This window comes from Ursus americanus, chromosome 7 (assembly GCF_024610735.1).
Source record: "Ursus americanus isolate L20-20 chromosome 7, mUrsAme1.1.p, whole genome shotgun sequence".
NCBI classification, from domain to species: Eukaryota; Metazoa; Chordata; class Mammalia; order Carnivora; family Ursidae; genus Ursus; species Ursus americanus.
Window position 1 is genome coordinate 36,396,655 of NC_142133.1, and position 19,599 is coordinate 36,416,253.

The following is a 19,599-nucleotide window of genomic DNA, read 5'->3' on the forward strand; positions in this document are numbered from 1 at the left end:
CCCGCCCTTCCCACTGGGGTGCTTAAAGGGTCCATGGTTTTTTGCATAGATGTGCAGTAGCTCTGTTTCTCCATCAAGGGATTCACTGTCTTTTCCTTGCCTCCACATACCCCATCATTCCCACGAGAGGAGTAGAGCCCAGGCGGCCCTGAGTGGGTGGAGACGTGCGCCCCGTCTACACTGACACCAGTGCATTTCCTTGCAGATATCACCCACCCAATCCCAGACTTGACGGGCTTCATCACAGAGGGACAGATCTACGTGGACAGACAGCTTCATAACAGACAAGTACTGCCCCCTCCCTACGACTTAGTGCTCTCACCACCACCCCCGGAGACACTGACTAAAAGATGTCCCATCACCTGCTGTGCTTCAGTTCTCTCTGAATTAGGAGGGGCCGGGCCAGGCTAACTCCAAGGAGGAGATGACCCAGGAAGACTGTCTAGTCACAGACACAAGACGGGTCTGGCTAGAATCCAGACCACCTGACTGTGGGAACCTTGAGGAAATCATCTCATCCTTCTAATGCTAGGTTTCCTCATCTATAAAACAGAAATAACAGTATTCATCACTCAGTGGAGTGCATTGTGGATGATAAAATCAGTTGGCATAGAGAGAGTATCCAGCAGATAGTAGATACTCAATAAATACTACTTCTCTTTGCTTTCCAGTAATTTGCTCTGGGGACCAAAACAATGGGTAACTGACACAAGTAGATGGTGAATAATGTGCCAACAGGTTAGAAAATATGTCTGTCCCATCCGAGGTTAAAGGCAACCCCTGTGACTCTTTCCTCTTTGCTTAGTATGTTCCTTCTTTGCCGCTATTAACTATTAAGCTTCAACCTGGTTTTTGTTCAAATAATCAACAGTTTTAAAATAGTGACTTTCATTACCTAATGTCACATCATGTCCCCCCTCCAACCTCCTGTCTAGGAGCACACATGTAGACACCTGCATACCCAAGCTCTAGAATTTGTGGGCGATAAAGGAGGGCAGGGCATGACCAGCCCACCTCTCTGTGGGAGGAGTGAGGAGCGGTCTCTTGAGAACGCGGGGTGGGGGGGGAGACAAGTAGGGGTAGGAGGGAAAGCTGGACGCTGCCTTCTGCCAATCCCTCCTTCTGCTTCCCCAGATCTATCCCCCCATCAACGTGCTCCCTTCCCTGTCGCGGCTGATGAAGTCTGCCATTGGGGAGGGCATGACGAGAAAGGACCATGGAGACGTCTCCAACCAACTGGTAAGGAGAGAGCCCAGGGACTGCGGGTAACCTAGTTTCAGAAGCTAGAGGTTTGAGGTTTGAACACTACCTGAACCACGAGCTTTTCTCTGGCAAAATCCCTCCCCTTTTGGGGTTCCCACACAGTCAAATTGGGGGCCACTGGGCTCCTGTGATAGGCCTGCGGTGACCGCTGGACCGTTCCCTTCACCCAGTATGCTTGCTACGCCATCGGGAAGGACGTGCAGGCCATGAAGGCAGTGGTGGGGGAGGAGGCGCTCACTTCGGAGGACCTGCTCTATCTGGAATTCCTGCAGAAGTTCGAGAAGAACTTCATCAACCAGGGTAAGGCGCACTGGGAGCGTTCAGGCAGTGACCCCCTTACCCGGCCACACATATGCGCGCACACTTCTAACACTCCTTCCCCGTCCCTAGGCCCCTACGAGAACCGCTCCGTGTTCGAGTCCTTGGACCTGGGCTGGAAGCTGTTGCGCATCTTCCCCAAGGAGATGCTGAAGCGCATCCCGCAGAGCGTGCTCGATGAGTTCTACTCCCGCGAGGGGGCGCCGCAGGACCCCGCGTCCGACACTGCGCTCTAGCCCCGCCCACAGTCGGACCCCGGAGCTCAGTCCCGGGAGCCCCTGCTCCTATGCCCGTTCTACACACATCTTGGTGTCTGCCAAGGTCCCGCACACCTGAACCAACCGCTTGAGCGCCCACTGTCAGCGACCCGCTGGCTCCGGGCGGGAGGCGGGGGGGAGGGGGCTCCCACGCTCCATCCCTCTCTCTGGATTTCCCGCACTGGGAAAGAACAAAAGGTTGTTAGGCCTGTATTAAGCACATGAGAATCACCTAGAGAACTACCAAGGCCCAGACTCCGAACCAGATCAGTTAATCTGAATCTGGAGGCAGAAGTCCTCTGCACTGGTTACTTCCCCCCCCCCCCCCTAGAGCTGGAGTTGCAATCACTAGTATAGAGACTGCAAGATAAGCCAAGTAAAGATACTGAGGGTGAACTTGAAGAGGTCCCGAGACACTCTCCAGCCCCGACATATACATAGGGTTTTGTTGTCATTCTTAGGACCCTGATATTTTAGAGGCAACAGGCCACAGAATCCCCCAACTGCCAGGAAATCCTCAAGTTTTGTCCCTGCAAAGCATTGTCCCTTTATCTTAATTTGAAGCCCGGTGTTAAGGCCCCACCTGGGGCAGATGCCCAGTAGAATTTGCTAGTTTTTAAAGTGCTCTGGAGGGGTGCTGACTCCTGCAGACAGACCACTGGGGTTGGGAGGAGAATGGGCCAACAGAGGAGGTTTCCCTAGGATGAGAGCTGCTGGGTGGAGAATCTGCATTTTTGTCCCTCCCTGTAGGTCACTGTGGTCTTGGGAGACCCTCCCCCCTCCTCAGATTTCTCTGGGAGAAATACCAGGAATGATGGGGCCCAGAGGGGAGAAGGTAGTTAGAAGTAGGTGGTGTGGTCAGGTTTACTTAGAGTTGGACCCCTGCGGCCTCAGTAAACCTCTGATAAGCTTGGGGTCATTCCCCCTGAGAAGGGATGGAATGTGGATGGTCCATGCAACACTGAATCAAGCCACACTGATTGCTTGACTACCATATATTGTAAAAAAAAAAAAAAAAAAAAAAGGCAAACTGAGGAAAACATTGACAAATATATATAAAGGGTTACTTTGTTAATACGTTTCACAAATTCAGTAAGAAACAAAGAACAATGTGAAGAAATAGATGATTCCCAGAAGAGAAAAACACTGATAACTAACTTTTGGTAGTCATCAAGGAGACAAATTAGAACATTTCCACTACCAGATTATTAACAAATGTTTATTTAAAATCACAATATTCAGCGCTAGTGGTGATGGTTCAAGTAGTTCCTCTTTTAATAATAGAAAATTCAGGATAGCTGGCCTGGTCTCGCTGCTCCAATCCCCTCCCTCCTTGTGAAGTAGGTGGGAGTATTCCCAGTTCGCTGAAGCGGAAACTGACACGCGCAGGTCAAGTAACTCCCCCAGAGTCCCATGACTGATGGGCGGTACTTGCTTCACGGCGGCCACAAGTGTAAATAAATAGAAAACCTTGCCGGTGGGCAGTGTGCAAACACAAAATGTTGATTCCCTTTCACCTAGTAATTCTGCTTCCAGGAAATTCATCCTAAGGAAACGACCGAGACGAATCGTTTTGTTTTCTGCCGCACGTGGGAAATGCGGCACGCCCATTATGATGTTGGGCTACGGTGGCGTCATAATGTACGTTCGGTATATGGCCTGACAGTGGATGCTAGTTCATAAAATGCTAAACGAAAAGAAGTACGAGAAGTGTACGTAGGATATGTATACACATATCGTAGTAGTCCGTGGTTTCTGTGGGTGGTGGGATTGTGATTCTTAATCTTCTCGGCCTTCGCGCTGTGTTTACGATCAGCACTTACTAATTTTATAATCAAACAAAACCCAGGTGTCTTCTGGTTTGTGTGTGCGGTGGATGCTGTTTCCAGGACGAATGGGCCAGAGCTCACTGGGAGGCGGGGTTCCCGGCGGCAGGATCTCCTGGAGGCGCCGGGCTGGCCAGTCGAGTCGGGGCGGCGGGTTACTCAGGCCGGGAAGTGGCGCGATCCGCGGAGGGGCCGCCCTAGCCGCAGCGCGAGTTCGAGCGTCCGCCGCGGGCGGGTGGCGCGGCCGGGACCCTGCGGGTTCGCGGGCGGGCAGGGCGTGGGGGAGGGGGAGGGAGCAGACCCCCTGCACACGCGTCCAATGCAGCCGGCGGAGAAAGTCTCGTACAAGGTCACCTGTTCCGACGCGGCGTCCCAGCAGCCCAGGTGGGCCGGGGAGGAGGTGGCCAGGCTGCGGGGCCTTCCTGGAGGGGCAGGGCCCGGAGCGGGCGGGAGCCCTTGGGCGGCGAGAGGAGCGGGGGAACGGGGCTGGGGTCCGGGCTCGCCTCTGACGGGTGAGTGGAGACGGTGGCGTCCTCGTTGCCCTGCCAACCAGCGAGCCCCTGGCCTGGCCTCCAGAAGTGCTCGGTGCTCAGTGACAGCCCTTACCCTCACGCACACCGCTCCGCAGGGCCGCCAGCCCAGACCCAGACCCGGCTTTCCCGCTCGCCTGCCCACTCCCGACCCTCCATCCCTGCGCCCACGCTAAGCCCGATGGTGAGTGGGACCAGAGTGCCATTGGGAGCTACTACGAGTTGTTCGCGGCCGCACTGGGCAACCTGGAATGGTTGCGCTTCTGTCTGAGTCGGGACCGGGACAAAATTCCGGCAGATGACAAGGTAAGGATTTGTAGCTTGGCGGCAAGAAAGGAAGTCCTCTGTACCCACAGAACGTTCCTCACATAGTGGTTCCCTGGCAAAGATCTCCCTGTGGAGCATCCACAGATACTTTTAGATAGTCACCTTCTGCCAGCAGAAACTGCTCTGTAGGTTAGGTTGTGGACCCCGGGGCCCCAGTCCTGCTCAGTCTCCTCCTACCGTCCTCCCGCCCCCACAGGGCTTCACCGCCATCCACTTTGCAGCCCAGAGTGGCAAGCTGCCGTGCCTGCAGCTCTTGGTAGAGGAGTACCAGTTTCCCGTGGACCTGCCCACCAGCAATGGCCAGACACCCCTGCACCTGGTCATCCACGGGGACAACAAGACCATGACCCTCCCCTGCATTCACTATCTACTTAAGCGAGGGGCGGCCCTCAACACGTGAGTCCAGCCTGCGTCCAGAAAGTGTCTTGGAGCGTGGGCAGATAGGAACCCCACTTGCAGGTAGGCAGATCCACACAGGACAGGCAGAGGGCTCTGGGGTGACAAGGATCGGGTCCCACATAAAGCAGTCGACGAGCCCACATGGTGTAGTAAGATCAGGCTCTGGGAGACGACAGACCTAGTTCACCTCCCAGCTTTGTCATCTGCTAGCAAACAGCAAGACCTCCGGCAAGTCACTCAACGCTTGGCCTCAGTGCTCTGGTTCCCCAGCTTGCCAGGACACCGGAGTCACCCATGCAGCTTCAGAAATACCTGTGGCTGTGTTCTAATCAGAGGCCGCCATTGGTATGGGGTGCTGCCTGGGCTTTGGAAGGCCTAAAAGATTCCCAGGTGTTAATTTACAGCAAAGTTTGGGAACTATTTCCTGGGTGTCTTCAACTGAAATGTGGGAGGATGACATGAGACTATTGTGGTCACGGAGGAAATGCATGGAAGTGCCCGGACGGCCTATGGGAGACTGCACGCGTTCATATTTACGGAGCCCTGTGTGCTCAGTGCCATGCCTGAGTTGAATACAGCAGTGAAGACACGAACGGACGTGGTCCCAGCCCTCGTGAAGCTAATATACTTGTGCAGACAGTGAACTAGCAAACTAAGAAATGAACGCAATGACAGTGTAGTAAGTAGTTACAAAGGAAATAAACAGGGTGTTGAGGTAATGAGTAGAAGGGGTAGGGCAGAGGATCTCTTTTGGAAGGGGAAGTCACCTCTAAGGAAATAACATTTAAATTGCAGCCAGAAAGCTGGGAGCAAGCCAGCCCTGCAAAGAGCCGGGGAAAAGAGTCCCAGGCAGAGGGAACAGCATGTGCAAAGATCACGTGTTGGGAAAGAGTGGAGCAAGGTCAGAAGATGGGGGTGAGGAGGAGGCAGGGCCCAGGTCACACAGGCCTTGTGCGCCATGGCCAGGCAGGGGAAGGGGCAGGAGGGCTGGCTGACTTAAGAGCCAATAAGGTTAGTGCCCTCTGAGCTCCAGCCAACGCAGCTCTTCTTCCAGCAGATCGTATCTGTTGCATAACCATATAATCAGGCTCCCAGCATTCATTTAGTCCAAACCCTCCTTCTACGGTTGAGGAAATTGAAGCTCGGAGAGGAGAGGGGACATTTCAGAGTCACCAGTGCGCTAGGGGCAGAGCAGACCTGGAAGCTGGTTTGCCCACCTCTCTGATGGGCAGATGGTCCTTGTCCTTCCTTTCTGCCCTCTTCCCGGCCCTCTACAGTCAGACAAGCAATGGCTCCACACCCCTCCACCTGGCAGCCTGCAAGGGCTTGCTGAGCTGCGTGAAGGTGCTGGTGCAAAATGGTGCCAATGTCCATGCCCGAGACACCGTGGGCTGCAAGCCCATCGACTACTGCAAAATATGGAACCACCGCGACTGTGCCCGGTGAGGGTGTGAGAACCACCCACAGCCCGCCACCCCTGCCCACTCCCCCAGCCCTTTCTCTGGGGCCCTAAGGCTGAGCCTTTCCCAGGAGGGTCTGGGCTGGCAGATAAATCTGCAGAGACCCCAGCCCAGGCTATTATTCCCAGGGCTTTTCACAGGGCCTCCCCTCTTTGGATTTAGCAGGGCTCTTCCTTGCCCTGAGGCCTTGAATCCTCAGCCGGGGGTGGTGATCCGACTACAGACACTTTCCTCTCTCACCTCAAAGGATAGTGGTTAGCCAGAGGGGCGTTGGGCAGTGCAGAACAGCGTCTCTGGTGGCTCCCCTCCTCCTCACCCAGGCCCTCAGCAGCAGCCAGTCTTCCCAGCCCAGGGTGAAGCTCGGTCACTGGGGGATGACATACCCCCACCTTGGCCATCAGGTTCTTGAACGATGCCATGTGGAAACGGGACAAGAAGGACTTTGCTCGTGAGATGGGGAAACTGAAGAGGCTCAAGGACCAGTTGGCCTTCATGGAACAGGACTACCTGACTGAGTATCAAGTAAGGGGGAGGGCGGGCAGGGGCATCGGGCAGCCACTGCTATCCAAGCAGGTGAGCACAGGAGACCATGACTCAAACGCAGTTATTAAGAGTGGCTGGTGGCAGTCCCATCCAGAAAAAGCCTCCCTCTCCCTATCCTCTGAAATTCCACCCTTAAAAGCCACTCCCCTAGGTCAAAAGTCTTATTTTGTGTTAGTCTTAAAAAAAAAAAAAAATTCACCCTTTCCAACAGACACTGAGCACTTCCTCTCTGCTAGGCACCTGCTGGACCCTGAGGCTCCAAAGACAAATGAGATGTGGTCCCCTCGCTCAAGGAGCTTAGGGTCTAGAATGGGAGGTAGGTTATATGCCCATAGAGGAGGAAGGGTCCAGGAGGGTGCCGGATAGATGCCGCTTAGGAGGATCTTTAAAGATTGGCAGCAGTTGGCCGTATGAAGAAGGGAAAGGCTGACCAGGCAGAAGGAACAGACAGCCCTGTGGAGAGGCACAGAGGTACAGGAGAGCGTGGTGTACGCTGAGAAGTACACAGTCCGTACAGCTAGGGGAACAGATGTGAGTTGGAGACTGACAAGCTAGAGACCTGGAAGGGGCTCAGATCTGTTGATGGACCTTGGCTGGGGAAGAATGGGCGAGTCGCTAAAGGATTTTAAGCAGGTATAATGATACAGGATGCAAGAGCCAGAAAACCCAGAGAGAAGATGCTGGGAATCCTAAGTGGATCCAGAAGTGGGGAGGGCTTCAGGGCTGGCAAAATCCAGTACTCCAGCTTGGTTCCAGCTGCATTTCTCTCCAGTTTTCTCAGCCCCACCCTCTTCTGCTGTGTCACCCAGTCCTCATAGTCCCATGTGTCCAGAGGAGGCAAAGCTCATCCATTCCTGTGGCTCTACACTTTCCCAGAAGCCCCTTCCAGATCTCCCCTTATCTCTTATTGGCCTCAATTGGATCCTATGTCCATTCTTGTTCCAATCCCTAGAGCTAAAGGAAAGCTATGTGCTGACTGACCTGGGTCTGGGGCGAGGCTGATGGAATTATTATGATTGGCTTAGCCTAATCGGAGCCTACCTCCCGAGCTGGGTCAATCTCCATACCACCTGATGGCTTAGCAACAGTCTGGGGAATGAGACACTGAAACAAGGGGGTGGACAAGGGGCAGTTCTGGGACAAGCTGAAGGTTCAATTCCAGTGGAGGCAAAAACAGAGAGGTAGACTGAGTCATGACCACCCAGCCCAGAGAGCCAGCCAACTACATCCCCTAACATATAAGGCTCACCACTTGCAGAAGCCTATCCAGACTGGCTCCCCCTAGTTCCAACCTTCCAAACCTTTCTTCTTTCTTCTTCTCAAACCAGAGATTCTCTCAGGGCAGGACACATCTCCACCAGCAGATGGGGGACTTCTTTGGAGGTGGACGCATGTCTCCCCCAGGAGACTTGAGGTTTTCCCTAGGGCAGGGACTAGAGACCTCACTTGGGGCAGAGGCCGTATCAGGTTAGAAGTCCCCTGTATGGGAGAGGTTCTGCCTGCCCCATGAGCCCAAGGGCTCCCTTCGGGCAAGTTATCTCCCTGTCAGACCAAGGGCTCCCATAAGGCAGGAGTTTCTCTCATCAGACTTAGGCCTCCTGCGGTGGGACTGTATCTGGCCAATGACACCTGAGGTTTCCAAGGGCTACAGCCACAAGGCCCCTGCTACAGGAGCGGGGCGGAGGGGCAGTCCTCCATGACTCTCTTGCACCCTCTGATGTTGCAGAAAGAGCACCAAATTCTGAGAGAAGCTGATTTCAAGAAGTGGCTCCATTGCAAGCAGCTGCTCCGGGGCCAAACCCTGATCTGCAAGGCCAAGCAAGTGCCTTGTGCCGCACCCCAGGCGATCCCCGTCTCCAAGACCCCCAAGCACCAGAGCCCTCGGAAGAGCTTCTACCCCTCCCCAGAGGCACGCCTGAGGCAGACATCAGGGCCCAAGCTGCAGCCCTTGGGGATACCCACACCCATCTACACCCACCCCATGGTCAGACGGCCCAAGTCGTGGAATGTTAGCAATAACCCTGCCAGATTGCCCACCACCCAGATCGGCTACCCACAGGGCATCCGCCTGGGTGTGCATCCAGACCCCAGCCCAGAGCAAGACTTCCGCGGCTTCCTGGAGGTGAGGTCTGACAGGCACGGCGGTGTGCAGCTGTGCACGGTGGCCGGCCACCGGGTGGCGCCTGTGCCCCGGCTGCCTTTCGAGGTGATAGTCCGAGAGCTGCACCCTTCAGTGTGGCCACCCAGGATGAAAGTGCCCCAGGGCTTCTGCCCTGTCAGCATGAGGAATGTGCCCCAGAAGCGGCACTTGGGTGACGACAACTTCTGGACCGACACTCTGGCCATGAACCTCCGTGAGACATTTGATGAAGCCTTCCTGGCAGCTGTGCGAGCCCATCAAGGGCTCCCCACTCTGCCCTCCCCCAAAAGCCCCCCATAAACTTATTTTGGTAGGCTCTCAACCTGAGGCAGCCCGATGAAGGCTGAGATGTGGTGATTCACGTTGGGGGTGGAAGAGAGGGAGAGGAGTAGCCACAGGCTTCCCACTTCCCACTCCCAAGCTTCAAAATCAGAGCCTCTTCTCCCCTAACAAAAGCCTAGATCCCAGGTCTCCCTTCTCCAGAGAAATTTCTTGGACTCCCCAGGAGACTTAAGCTCGGGCAGAGGCCTCGGAGTGGGCATCAGTCTCATCCTGGGCCCTTGCATCGTAAAAGTGACACTTTGGTGTCCCCGCTACTTCTCCTCACCCCAGCCCACCAGGAACAAGGCTTCTAGGATGAAGGACCACTGGAAAATTCTGCCTCCTGTTCAGATTAAGTCCTTCAAGGTTTCTGTAGTTCAGGGAGGCACAAGCAGCCTATCTTGGGGGAAGGGAGGGAGGACCCATGGCTTCAGTTTGAGACGATAAAAGCACTTTGCACTTCCTCCAGGAAGCTAGCCTGGGTCCCCTACTATCCCCTGGACACATCACTACAAATCATTCATGAAACAAACATTTATTGAGTGCTTTCTACGTACCAGGCACCAAGCCAGGCACTGTTGATACAAAAATTGAAGGACAGTCCCTGCTCTCAAGGAGCTTACAGTCTAGAGGGGAGATAGACCAGTAAGCAGGCAAGTAAGCTAGAGTGATCTGTGTCGTATGCCGGGGGAAAGGGGACAAAGCTCAGAGGAAGTGAAATCTCAGTAGAGAACTGACAGAGAAGGTACCCAGGTGGGCAGAAGAAAGGGGAATCAAAGTGGCATCTCTGAATACAGGAGGCTGGGACACAGGGCGCGAGGTGGCAAGTGATGAGGCCAGAGAGGTGACCAGGAACCAGACATCACAAGTCTCACAAGCCATGCTAAGGGGTCTGGACTTTATCCTGAGGGCAGTAGGGAGCCATGGAAAGTTGTAGGCCAGGAAGTGACTTGATCAGCTATACATTTTAGACAAGTCTGGCTGTGGGACAGAGAAGGAGGAGGCTGTCACAATAACCCAGGTATAAGTTGATGACAGTGGGTGTGGCTCGAGTCAAGAGATGTTAGGAAGGTAAACTTAACAGTTTTGAGAGAGTGGACGGCAGGGGGAGGGGCAGAAGGAGAAAGCAGGGCTAGAAAGCAGGTTCTGGTCTGGCTCCTGAGGGGTCTTGGGGCCACGACAGGTACCCAAAAGAGGCAGGTTTGCGGAGGACAGCAACAAGCGCCCTCTGGCCCATGAGAGTTGTCTGTGCACCCAGAGGCAGCAGAACTATGGTTGAGAAGATCAGGGGGGATGCTGGGGCCGGCGGTCAACTCTCAGTTCCTTGGCAAAGAGTCCTTGAAGCCATCAGCATCGATGGGCTCCTCCAGGGAGCCCACAACAGAACCCTGAGACACCCCATGGTGCATGGGGCAAATGGAGAAGCCTGCACAGGAGACTGAAAGGAACAGCAGAGGTAGGAGGAAGACCAGCCACAGGAGTGCCAGGGAAGTGCAATTCAAGAAGCTGGGGGCCATCAGCCCTGTCAGCTGCTGCAGAGATCCAGTAAAAGATATGGAAGGGTCCGCTGCATTTAGCACGGGAAGGCCACCGGCAACCCCTAGGAGAGAAGCCGTATCATCGGGGTGAGGAACAGAGGAGACAGCAAGGGAGAGCAGGGCCAGCTGCTGACCCAGCAGTGAGGGTGATATTGGCCTCCTGTGTCCTCTACCTGGTCTTCCCTTGTCTGCATAGGCTACAAAGGCCTGGCCATCTCATTCCCACCAAGAAGAAACCAGAATGTGCTACTCCTCTCAGGGAAAGGGAAAGGCTGGGAGTTTTAAGAGAACAGGAAATGCTGAAGTCAAGGGAATGAAGGGCTGTGGTGGGACTTGGGGCAGGATAGAGAGACTTTCAAGCACAGGAGCTTCCCCGGCTTAAAGGTCCCGCATGTGCACTGTCCGTCTCCACACCTGCCAGTCTCGCTCTGAGGTACGGGACGTGGCTAGAACGGCTCTCGTAGGGGCTTCAGTCCCGTGTGTACTGCCGAGTATTTGCAAGGCACTGTAGCTGGAGTGCAAAGTCAGCAAATGCTGGTCTGTGCCAGGATCTGGCCCACCTTCTTAGAAGACTGAGGTCAGCTCCCCGGGAGTCAAGAGCACACAGAAGAGAGGGCCAGCCCTCCTGTGCTCTTAGAGTGACAAACCCTTTCCCCCCTCAGTCCCATTTCTTAAAAATTAGGCTGTCACCCAGACTGCCTGGAAGCCAATTTCTATTTTCTTTCTCCTTGGGCCTAAGATAGAATTCAGGCAGAAACCACTTCTTTTCCCCAGGGGAAGACTTACAAACAGGATATTGCAGATGTTCTGAAAATCCAACCCAGTCCCAAATTGTCCCTCCTCTGCCCCCAGCGTCACAGCCATGGAGCCTTGGGGGAAAGAAGAGATGGAAGAAAAGGGAGGGGCACGAGAAAGGCTGCCCCTGCCCCCAGCTCCCCTGCCCCAGCTCAGCTCCTCATCTCTGCCCATTTCCCACAAAGGGCCATGAGAGCAGTCCCTCTGGGAGGGCAAGACCCAAACCCAGAAAAGGAGCCCCTGGAGCAGAAAAGCCAGTCCAATCCAGGGCAGAAGGTCAACGGGAAGAAAGGGAGATGAACTTTCAGGATATTAAGGCAAACAGTGCCACCTAGAATCTTTATTCAAATGGGAATCAGCACTTGGGACAGAAATCACAGTTCAACAGCAAAAACTATTTCTCTTGGAAGTGCCAAGCCACGGCCCCTCCCCACGACCATCTGCCCAGAGAACTTATCCCTGTCTGCTCTCCAGCTTCATAGCCCCTGCCCTGCCTGCCCCAGCGAGCCAGAACCTCTTGACCCACCATGGAAGTAGGCAGGAGGGTCATAGGGAGCTCAGCTTCCACCTACCCAGGTGGACCATGCCTCCTGGCTAAGCAGGCTCTGCCATCCTCCCTGGTGCCCTCTCAGGTCGCAGCCTCTAGCAGCGTCAGATCTGAGCCAAGCTGAGCCCTTCGAGGAAGGTGGGGATGAGGGCTTCAGGGAGAGTCAAGGGAACAAGGGCCAGGGCTGGGGGAAGGTGCCTTCCAGGCTCACGGCCCCCATCTAGTGCAGAGGCCCAGGGGCCCGACTCTCCTGATCTTGCCCCCTCATCCCCTCCCCAAGGGGTTCAGTATATCTTCTGACGACTGGGTAGAATGGCCTCTTTGATGAAGGAGAAGATAACCAGGATCCCTAAGCGTTTGCCCCGCTTGCCTTTGGTGAAGTAATTGGAGACCACGTCATCTGTGGAGACATAGGCAGGGAGATGAGTGTGTGTGTCTACATGTGAACACGGCTCTTCCCACCTGGAGCCCAACTGTCTCCATCACAGGGCTGGGCTCGGGCTCGCCACATGACCCAGGCCTTCCTGAGGGCATCCCACAGTGACCCCTGACAAACCCCTTCTCACCTCCTGGCTGCATGGTGGAGGGCAGGACGTTTTCCCCAGCCGACAGTGACACAAAGAACGCAAACGGGATTATCCACAGACAGAAAGTGAAATAGGCCAGGACCTAGCAACAAGAGACACTGAGAAGAAGGTGCCCCGGAAGTGCCAAGGGTGGGCACTACATGGTTACCACGTGTCTTACAGAGGCGGTCAAGAATGCACAGAAGGCCCCGCACCTGATCTCTGAAGGAGGCTGGGGCCCAGGAGGCAGAGCCAGGGCAACCTCAGACATGGAGATAATTCAGTGGGGAAAGGTGAGGCTAAGGATGACGGACTGTGACCACAATCCCCAAATCCTGGTCACTAGGACAAACAACTCTTCTGAACTAAAGGAAGCAGATGGAAGGCAAAACCATGACTGATCCATATTCCCCCCCAAAAGTGACCTTGTTCTTCCCAGGGGTCCGAACTGGAGCAGCAGGGTGTGGAGAACCCCTGGGAGGAAAAAGGCTTGGCAGGCTTCTGGGAGGAGCCAGGCTTCAGGGCTGCAACCAGCCCAGCCCCGTGAGGTCTGTGTCAGACCTAATGCCCTATCCTGACCTCAGGGTGTTAGGCTGTGATCCTGGGAGAACCAAAGGACTCCCTGGAGGAGAGCAGTGTCCTCCCTACCTCAGCCACACCACTTTCCAAACTCATCAATACTATTTTTTTCAAATGCATTATCCCTGCATAGACTATTTCAAATCCTAGCTAAGTTCACAGAGCAAATCATGCAAGCCCCCTTTCCTTCCTCTGTCCCTGCTAATAGTTTGACGTGCTGAACACTTCTTACCTCTGAGAAAGGATAATATTCCTCTGCAAAAAACTGAAACGCTAGGTAATGATTCACCACCACTAGCCCTGTTGAGGGAATGAAGAGTCAGTCAGTTTGGGGGGAAGAATATAAAGATGGACTTTTAACCTTCAAAAGGCCCCTGGGAGCTGGGAGCCCTAAGTCTTTTTTTTTTTATTTTTTTATTTTTTATTAATAATGATTTTTTATTATATTATGTTAGTCACCATACAGTACATCCCCGGTTTTCGATGTAAGTGGGAGCCCTAAGTCTTAGTCCTGATTTTACACCGAACTCAGTATGGCTATAAGCCAAATACACCACTCTCCAGAACTCAGTTCTCCATCTGTGAAAATGGGAGGATTAGCTCCTACCTGCCCACGGCAGAAGGCATTTATGAGCAAAATTAGAAGGCAGATAAGTAAACTCTTTGAACGGTAAAAAAAAAAATGAGACTTGTTACATAATCCAAAGCACTGTGAGAGTTAACCTGCTTTTAAGTGGCTGTGAGTCCTGAAGAGTGCCCTCCCGTGGGCAGTGGGTGCAGGAAGTCATGAGTGTGCAGATAACACACTCCCAAGAGATTCCACTCTGAACTGGGCACCTGGGAGAGGGCCTCAAATAAAGAGGCTCTCATTCCTCAGGAATAGAAGGGCACAGTTTGCTAGATGCTTTGGGGTGCAGTTTTAGGGTTCCTCCAAATTCTGGAGAGGGTCCTTCCTCATTCTGCCCCAGGGTAGGGCTCACTGGTCTAAACTGGTATGTTCTGGACTGAAACCCACCTCCTCAGGGTGCAGCCACATTTATGTAGGACAGAGCCAAGCTGCAGATCCTGGGGATGGCTGCTCAGGGACAGGCATCCCTGCCAGTTCTCATGCTAAGGTGAAGGCCAGGCACCGAACAAAGCACCCACTCAAATTGAACACCCCGCACGGCCACCTCATAGCCAATGCCACGTCTTGTTTCTCTTTCCTCCTCTCTTGCCTTTCCCCTTCTAAGGCAGAGCTCTGCCGTGCCTAGCCACACTCTAGGACTAGGGAAACTGGAAGACAGATGATGCCTGATGCCCAGAGATCTTCAGGAAACCTCTCTCAGGCATCTAAAGGGCAGGTTGGGGGAATGACAAAGGGAAGCCAGGACGACCTGCTACTGTGGGAGGGATGGGAAGGGTTCTACTGCCTGGGAAGTTGCAGAAGGGGTCTGGTCTCCAGGGAAGACTCCCCACACCAACCCCCACCAAACACATCCTCTGGTGGAATCACATGAAGGCACTCAGGGAAGAGGCCAGTCCTAGCTTCGACCAGGTGCCCTCCTTGTGGGTAATATTCTCTTTGCAGATTCTCCCACAGAAATAGTAAAGTAGCTCTAAGAAACTCCCAATTATATGTCATATCCTGCCCAAAGGCTAGATGATCAGTAATGATTAATGGGAGAAAAGACAATCCTGATAACCAAACACGTCCCAGAATCTTTTCTGGGGATATCTATAACCACCTACTGTGCGGCACCTGAGTCCAACATCTTTGAACAGATCAAGAACCCAAGGCCAAAGAGGAGAAATGATGACACCCAGGATCAGAAAGTAGTGTCAGGGTAAAGGCAGAAAGGTCAGGGTCCTCTAAACACATTTGTCTACGTCAATGCCGGCACCCGCAGGGGGACCCACAGCCCCATGAAGCTTGTGTTAATCAAGATTTTGGGCCAGACGACTAGACGGGGCGCTACCTGCCAGCCAGGGTAGGGCTTTGGGCTTTTCCTGGCCAAGTGGTTTCTTAGAGCCCATAACTACACAGAGAACCCACCTTTTCTCCCTTCTCAAATTCACCTCCCTGGGAAAGCCCTCCCTGTCTAAGTATCCCACCCCCACCACCCCATCCCCCCAAATACTAGTCACTAGAGCCAAGCAGACTCTAGGCTCCTCAAGTGTGAGAAGCGCATGTTCCCAATCAGCCTGGCCTCCTGGAGGACCTTGGTGGTTTGCCACTTTTCTCTATACCCCCACGGTGCCCCGGACTGAGCTGGACACATGCAACCACCTCGACTGCCTCCCCAGCTCTGCCCCCTCTCACCGCATGAAAGGATGAAGTTAGGCGAGGTCAGCATGATGAAGGGGAAGGTCTGGAGGAGGCCAAAGTAGACAAGGTTGGTGAAGAGGCCCACGCCAATCATGAAGGCGGGGAAGCGCTCAAACACGTAGAGGCCAATCAGCACAGCTGTGGAGAACTGAAACAACCAGAGGTACACAGTGCAGGGAGCCTCTTCCAGGCAGCCTTCTTGGTCTCACTAACCCCTAGCCTGCTCCGGGCAGCACTAGGTTCATGCTTCAATCTCCCCGTTTCATAGTCCTCCCCAACTTGTCTCTCAGCTCCCAAAGGGCGGCATCTTTTAATGCCGTTCTCGAAAATTTTTGACAGCAACCCACAGTAAACATTTTACAGATCAAAGTTCAAATTTCAATTCTATTTTATTATGTTTTTTTTTAAATGCTGATCATGACCTACTGAACTGATGACACAACCCAAGAATGAGACCTACAACTTGAAAAACACTGTTCTGAAGGACTTACAGTTGTCAGCGCTTAACGAATGGCAATTGGTAGAATGAAGCTCTAATTCCTTTACCTAAACCCACAGGCCAGGCCTCTGAACCCAGAGCTGACTGCTATGGTCTTGTCTCCACCACTAACCCGCTACCCCAAGTAGCCATGCCCAGAGTGGCTGCTGACACCAGGTGACTTGGGAGGCACTGGACTTCTCCCACCCAAATGGTCCCAATCCCCACCCCTTCCTGTAGCTGGCAGGAATCTATCCGCTAACAGGCACTCCTGTAGCTTTGACATCAATGGCAAGGATTGTGTCTTTAGGAACAGAAGCCTTCCATGAGACCTCGGGAGGGCAGGGCCTGGGCCAGGGAAGGCATCTTCCTCTTAGGACAAGTCACTTGATCCAATCAGAAAGAGGGCAATGAGTACTCTAACTCAAGTACTCAAAACTGTCCCTAGGTTCCTCTTAGTTCTAAATGCTGTCAACAGAGCAAGGGGCTAGAGACAATGGGAAAAAACGAAGCAAAGGCCAAGCCATGGTCCTGCCAACACCGAGTGTGCACTCAGCTGTCACCCTAGGAAACTGAGAACACGGTCTGCAGTGAAGTGCTGCTACTTGGGGAAGGAGGCAAGGGAACACCTGGACCCAGAGAGCAGACTCAGGAGACAAGGTGCAGGTGAAGGAGGTAGGGGTGGCACCCTGGGGAAACAGCAGGGACAGAGGTCTCATCTGTTGCCAAACTCTCCCCACTTCCTCCTTTGAGGCAGGGCAAAACAGGGGGAAATCCTGGGGAAAACTGCCACTTACCCAGATCATGTATTTTATGATCCTGCTGGTGGCCACTGTATATTCTTCTATCAGTTCTGCCAGGTAATAGAGTCCAGCCGCTGGGGGGGGGGGGTGGGAAGAGAAGGAAGCAGGGAGAACATTAGCCAGAGTCACTCCCACCATCCTGGTCCTTCCTCTCTCTGCAGCTGGGTCCCCATCAACCCCTCATGAACTCCCTAAGGAACAAACCAAACAACCCATGTGGGGTCCTCCCAAGTCGGAAGAAGCAAAACTTTGTCAGGGCAACTAAAAAGAGATTCCATAAAACTGAATGGAAACCTGTATCTGAGGCCTCAGCACAATCCTAACCTCTGGGCCATAAAGGGGAATTTCATTCACTCATTCACTAAATATCTGTTGGGCCCCTGGTATGGGCCAAGTGCCCGGCTGAGTGAAGAGCGCACAGGATAAGACAGGCAAGGCCCCTTCCCTGACCCAGCGCGGGTAGGTGGGGGTAGGGAGAGGAGTCCGCCGATCCCAGTGTGACAAGTGCTACTTCAGAGAAAGTACAGGGCACCGCCAAACCCCATGAGAGCTTCCCCGAGGAGGTGAGATCTCAGCTGAGACCAAGAGTAGGAACTAGCCAGAAGGGAAGAGCGTGTCAAACTCCAAGAGAGGCGGCAGTACGAAGGGCCAGAAGCGAAAGGGCGGGGATAAGTGTCGCGGAAAAGTTCAGCGCGATAGGCCCGCGAGGGTGGGCACGGCAGCGGTTGGCAGTGCGCGAGCTCGTGCAAGGGGCACTTGAGTCAGCCACTCCCAGGCAGTGCCGGGGCGGGTTTAGTGACACCGGGAGGGACCCGAGGTCCCACTGGGCTGCTGGGGTCAGCAAAGGGGGCAGGATCCGGCGGGACAGGAAAGGGGAGGGATGCGCAGGCCGGGAGCACCGGACAGGAGTCCCCCGGGTTGCTCCGGCGCCCCCGTGATGCGACCGCCCTCGCGATGCGACCCCTGGCCAGCACAGATGCCGGGACAGAAACCCGCGCGGACCCGGGTCGCGCACTCTCACCGACGGCCAGCGTGATGAAGGCCACCTGGATGAAGAGCGAAAGCCAGCTCAGCACGTACATGAACCACATGGCGCCCCCGCCCCGCCCGCCCCCCGACCGCCGGGACGGGCCTGCGCGTTTGGGCTCCGGCGACACGGAGCCGCCGCCACCGTCGCCGCGTCCCCGCCCCGCGGACGGCGGGACGGCCGTGCGCCGCGCCCGAGAGCAGCCCGGCCGGAGCGCCGCCCCTCGGCCGAATACGGACGAGCGCCGCCCGCCGGCGCGGAGGACCAGCCGCCGCGGGCCGCGTACGGCACCCTGCTCCGGCCACCCGGGGCTGCACCCAGGGAAGGGCCCGCGACGCAGCCCGGGGGCGGGGACGCGGCGCCTGCCGGAGGGACAGCGTTCCGGGCACCCCCTGGGCGCTCCGGCGCCAGCGTGGAGGGGGCCGGGGCGCGAGAGGGCCGCCTGACCGCTGCCCAGCCAGCAGCGGCCGGAAGGCTTCGGGCGGGTCGCCCACCGGGCTTGTCTTGCTACGGCGGCTAACCGGAACAAAACTGCTGCGGCCGAACGCGGGCCAGGCACCGCGCAAAAGGCTGCGTGGTATTTTCGTGATGGACGTTGATTGTAAGTCATTTCAGGATGGGGAAGCTGGGGCCAAGGAAGGTTACCTTGCCTCAGGTCTTACATCTAGGAAGCGGCACAGGCAGGAGTTGGGGCGCCTTTCATCAGTCATCCTCAGGCGTAACTCTCCCTTTAGGCTGAGTTCCTTGAGGGTGCCTTCTGCACCTTTGTATCGCCTGCACATCGCCAGGGGTGGGCACGCAGGGCGCCCACTGGGCACCGAATGCATCTACTATACCAATGAACCTTACTGAGGGGGCGGAAGGAGCAGCGCAGCCCCTGTTAAGAAGTTCCCCATCTAGTGGCCACGACAGGCATGCAAAATAAAGTATACGTACGGGACTGGGCTAAGCTACTCATTTCAGGATAATCTTTACATGCATCAAAATGAATACATATTCCTCAGAGACTGAACATAGAATTACCATATAGCGCATCGATTCCGCTCCTGGGTATCTGCCCCCAAAGATCTGAAAGCAGGGACTCAAAGAGTTATGTGTACACCAATGTTCATAGCAGCTTTTTTCATAATAGTCAAAAGGTGGAAACATCCCAAATGTTCAGCAACAGGTGAATGCATACACAAAATGTGTTTTATACGTACAATACAATATCCTTCAACTTTAAAAAGAAATGAAATTCTGATGCATGCCACATCATGAGTGAACCTTTAGGACATGCTAATTGAAACAAGCCAGACACAAAAGGGCAAACATTGTATGATTTCACTTATCTGAGGTATCTAGAGTACTCAAATTTGTAAACAGAAAGGAGCCCGGTAGAGGAGGGGAACAGAGAGTAATGGGGAGTTATTGTTTCAGGGGTACAGAGTTTCAGGTGGGGAAGATGAAAAAGTTCTAGAGATGGACAGTGGTGATTGTTGTCCGACATTGTGAATATGCTTAATGCCACTGAACTGTACACTTAAAATGGATAAATTGGTAAATTTTACGTACATATATTTGCCTCAATAAAG

The 19,599-nt window shown here is 54.3% G+C and overlaps 3 protein-coding genes across 6 annotated transcripts in view; 2 read left to right on the forward strand and 1 right to left on the reverse strand.

Annotated features, from left to right (window-relative positions):
• The window catches only part of ATP6V1B1 (ATPase H+ transporting V1 subunit B1), a 22,627-nt gene extending 20,067 nt beyond the window's left edge, over positions 1-2,560 (forward strand). For both annotated transcript variants that reach the window (XM_045788218.2, XM_087863509.1), the window contains 4 exons: positions 206-288; positions 1,135-1,239; positions 1,434-1,563; positions 1,654-2,560. In XM_045788218.2, coding sequence (XP_045644174.1) covers positions 206-288; positions 1,135-1,239; positions 1,434-1,563; positions 1,654-1,817 — 482 coding nt within the window. In that variant the 3' untranslated portion in view covers positions 1,818-2,560. The remainder of the gene's footprint in view (positions 1-205; positions 289-1,134; positions 1,240-1,433; positions 1,564-1,653) is intronic.
• Positions 1-18,198, reverse strand: part of TEX261 (testis expressed 261) — a 26,992-nt gene extending 8,794 nt beyond the window's left edge. The window contains exons 1-6 of one of the 2 annotated variants that reach the window (XM_045788221.2): positions 18,020-18,184; positions 16,993-17,072; positions 15,712-15,865; positions 13,642-13,709; positions 12,831-12,933; positions 12,020-12,664 (exon numbers count right to left, since the gene is read on the reverse strand). In XM_045788221.2, coding sequence (XP_045644177.2) covers positions 12,549-12,664; positions 12,831-12,933; positions 13,642-13,709; positions 15,712-15,865; positions 16,993-17,072; positions 18,020-18,089 — 591 coding nt within the window. In that variant the 5' untranslated portion in view covers positions 18,090-18,184 and the 3' untranslated portion in view covers positions 12,020-12,548. Of the gene's footprint in view, positions 1-12,019; positions 12,665-12,830; positions 12,934-13,641; positions 13,710-15,711; positions 15,866-16,992; positions 17,073-18,019 lie in introns of those variants that run through there. The other variant, XM_087863511.1, reaches the window with a different exon arrangement.
• On the forward strand, positions 2,902-9,753 carry ANKRD53 (ankyrin repeat domain 53). 2 transcript variants are annotated; one of them, XM_087863510.1, is made up of 6 exons: positions 2,902-4,048; positions 4,293-4,500; positions 4,718-4,917; positions 6,153-6,362; positions 6,782-6,902; positions 8,650-9,753. In XM_087863510.1, exons 1-6 carry the CDS (start codon positions 3,984-3,986, stop codon positions 9,361-9,363), a joined length of 1,518 nt encoding a protein of 505 aa, XP_087719636.1. In that variant the 5' UTR covers positions 2,902-3,983; the 3' UTR covers positions 9,364-9,753. The 2 variants fall into 2 exon arrangements, with proteins under 2 accessions (XP_087719636.1, XP_045644176.2); XM_045788220.2 differs by having other exon boundaries at positions 6,198-6,362.
• Positions 18,199-19,599: the final 1,401 nt, after the last annotated feature.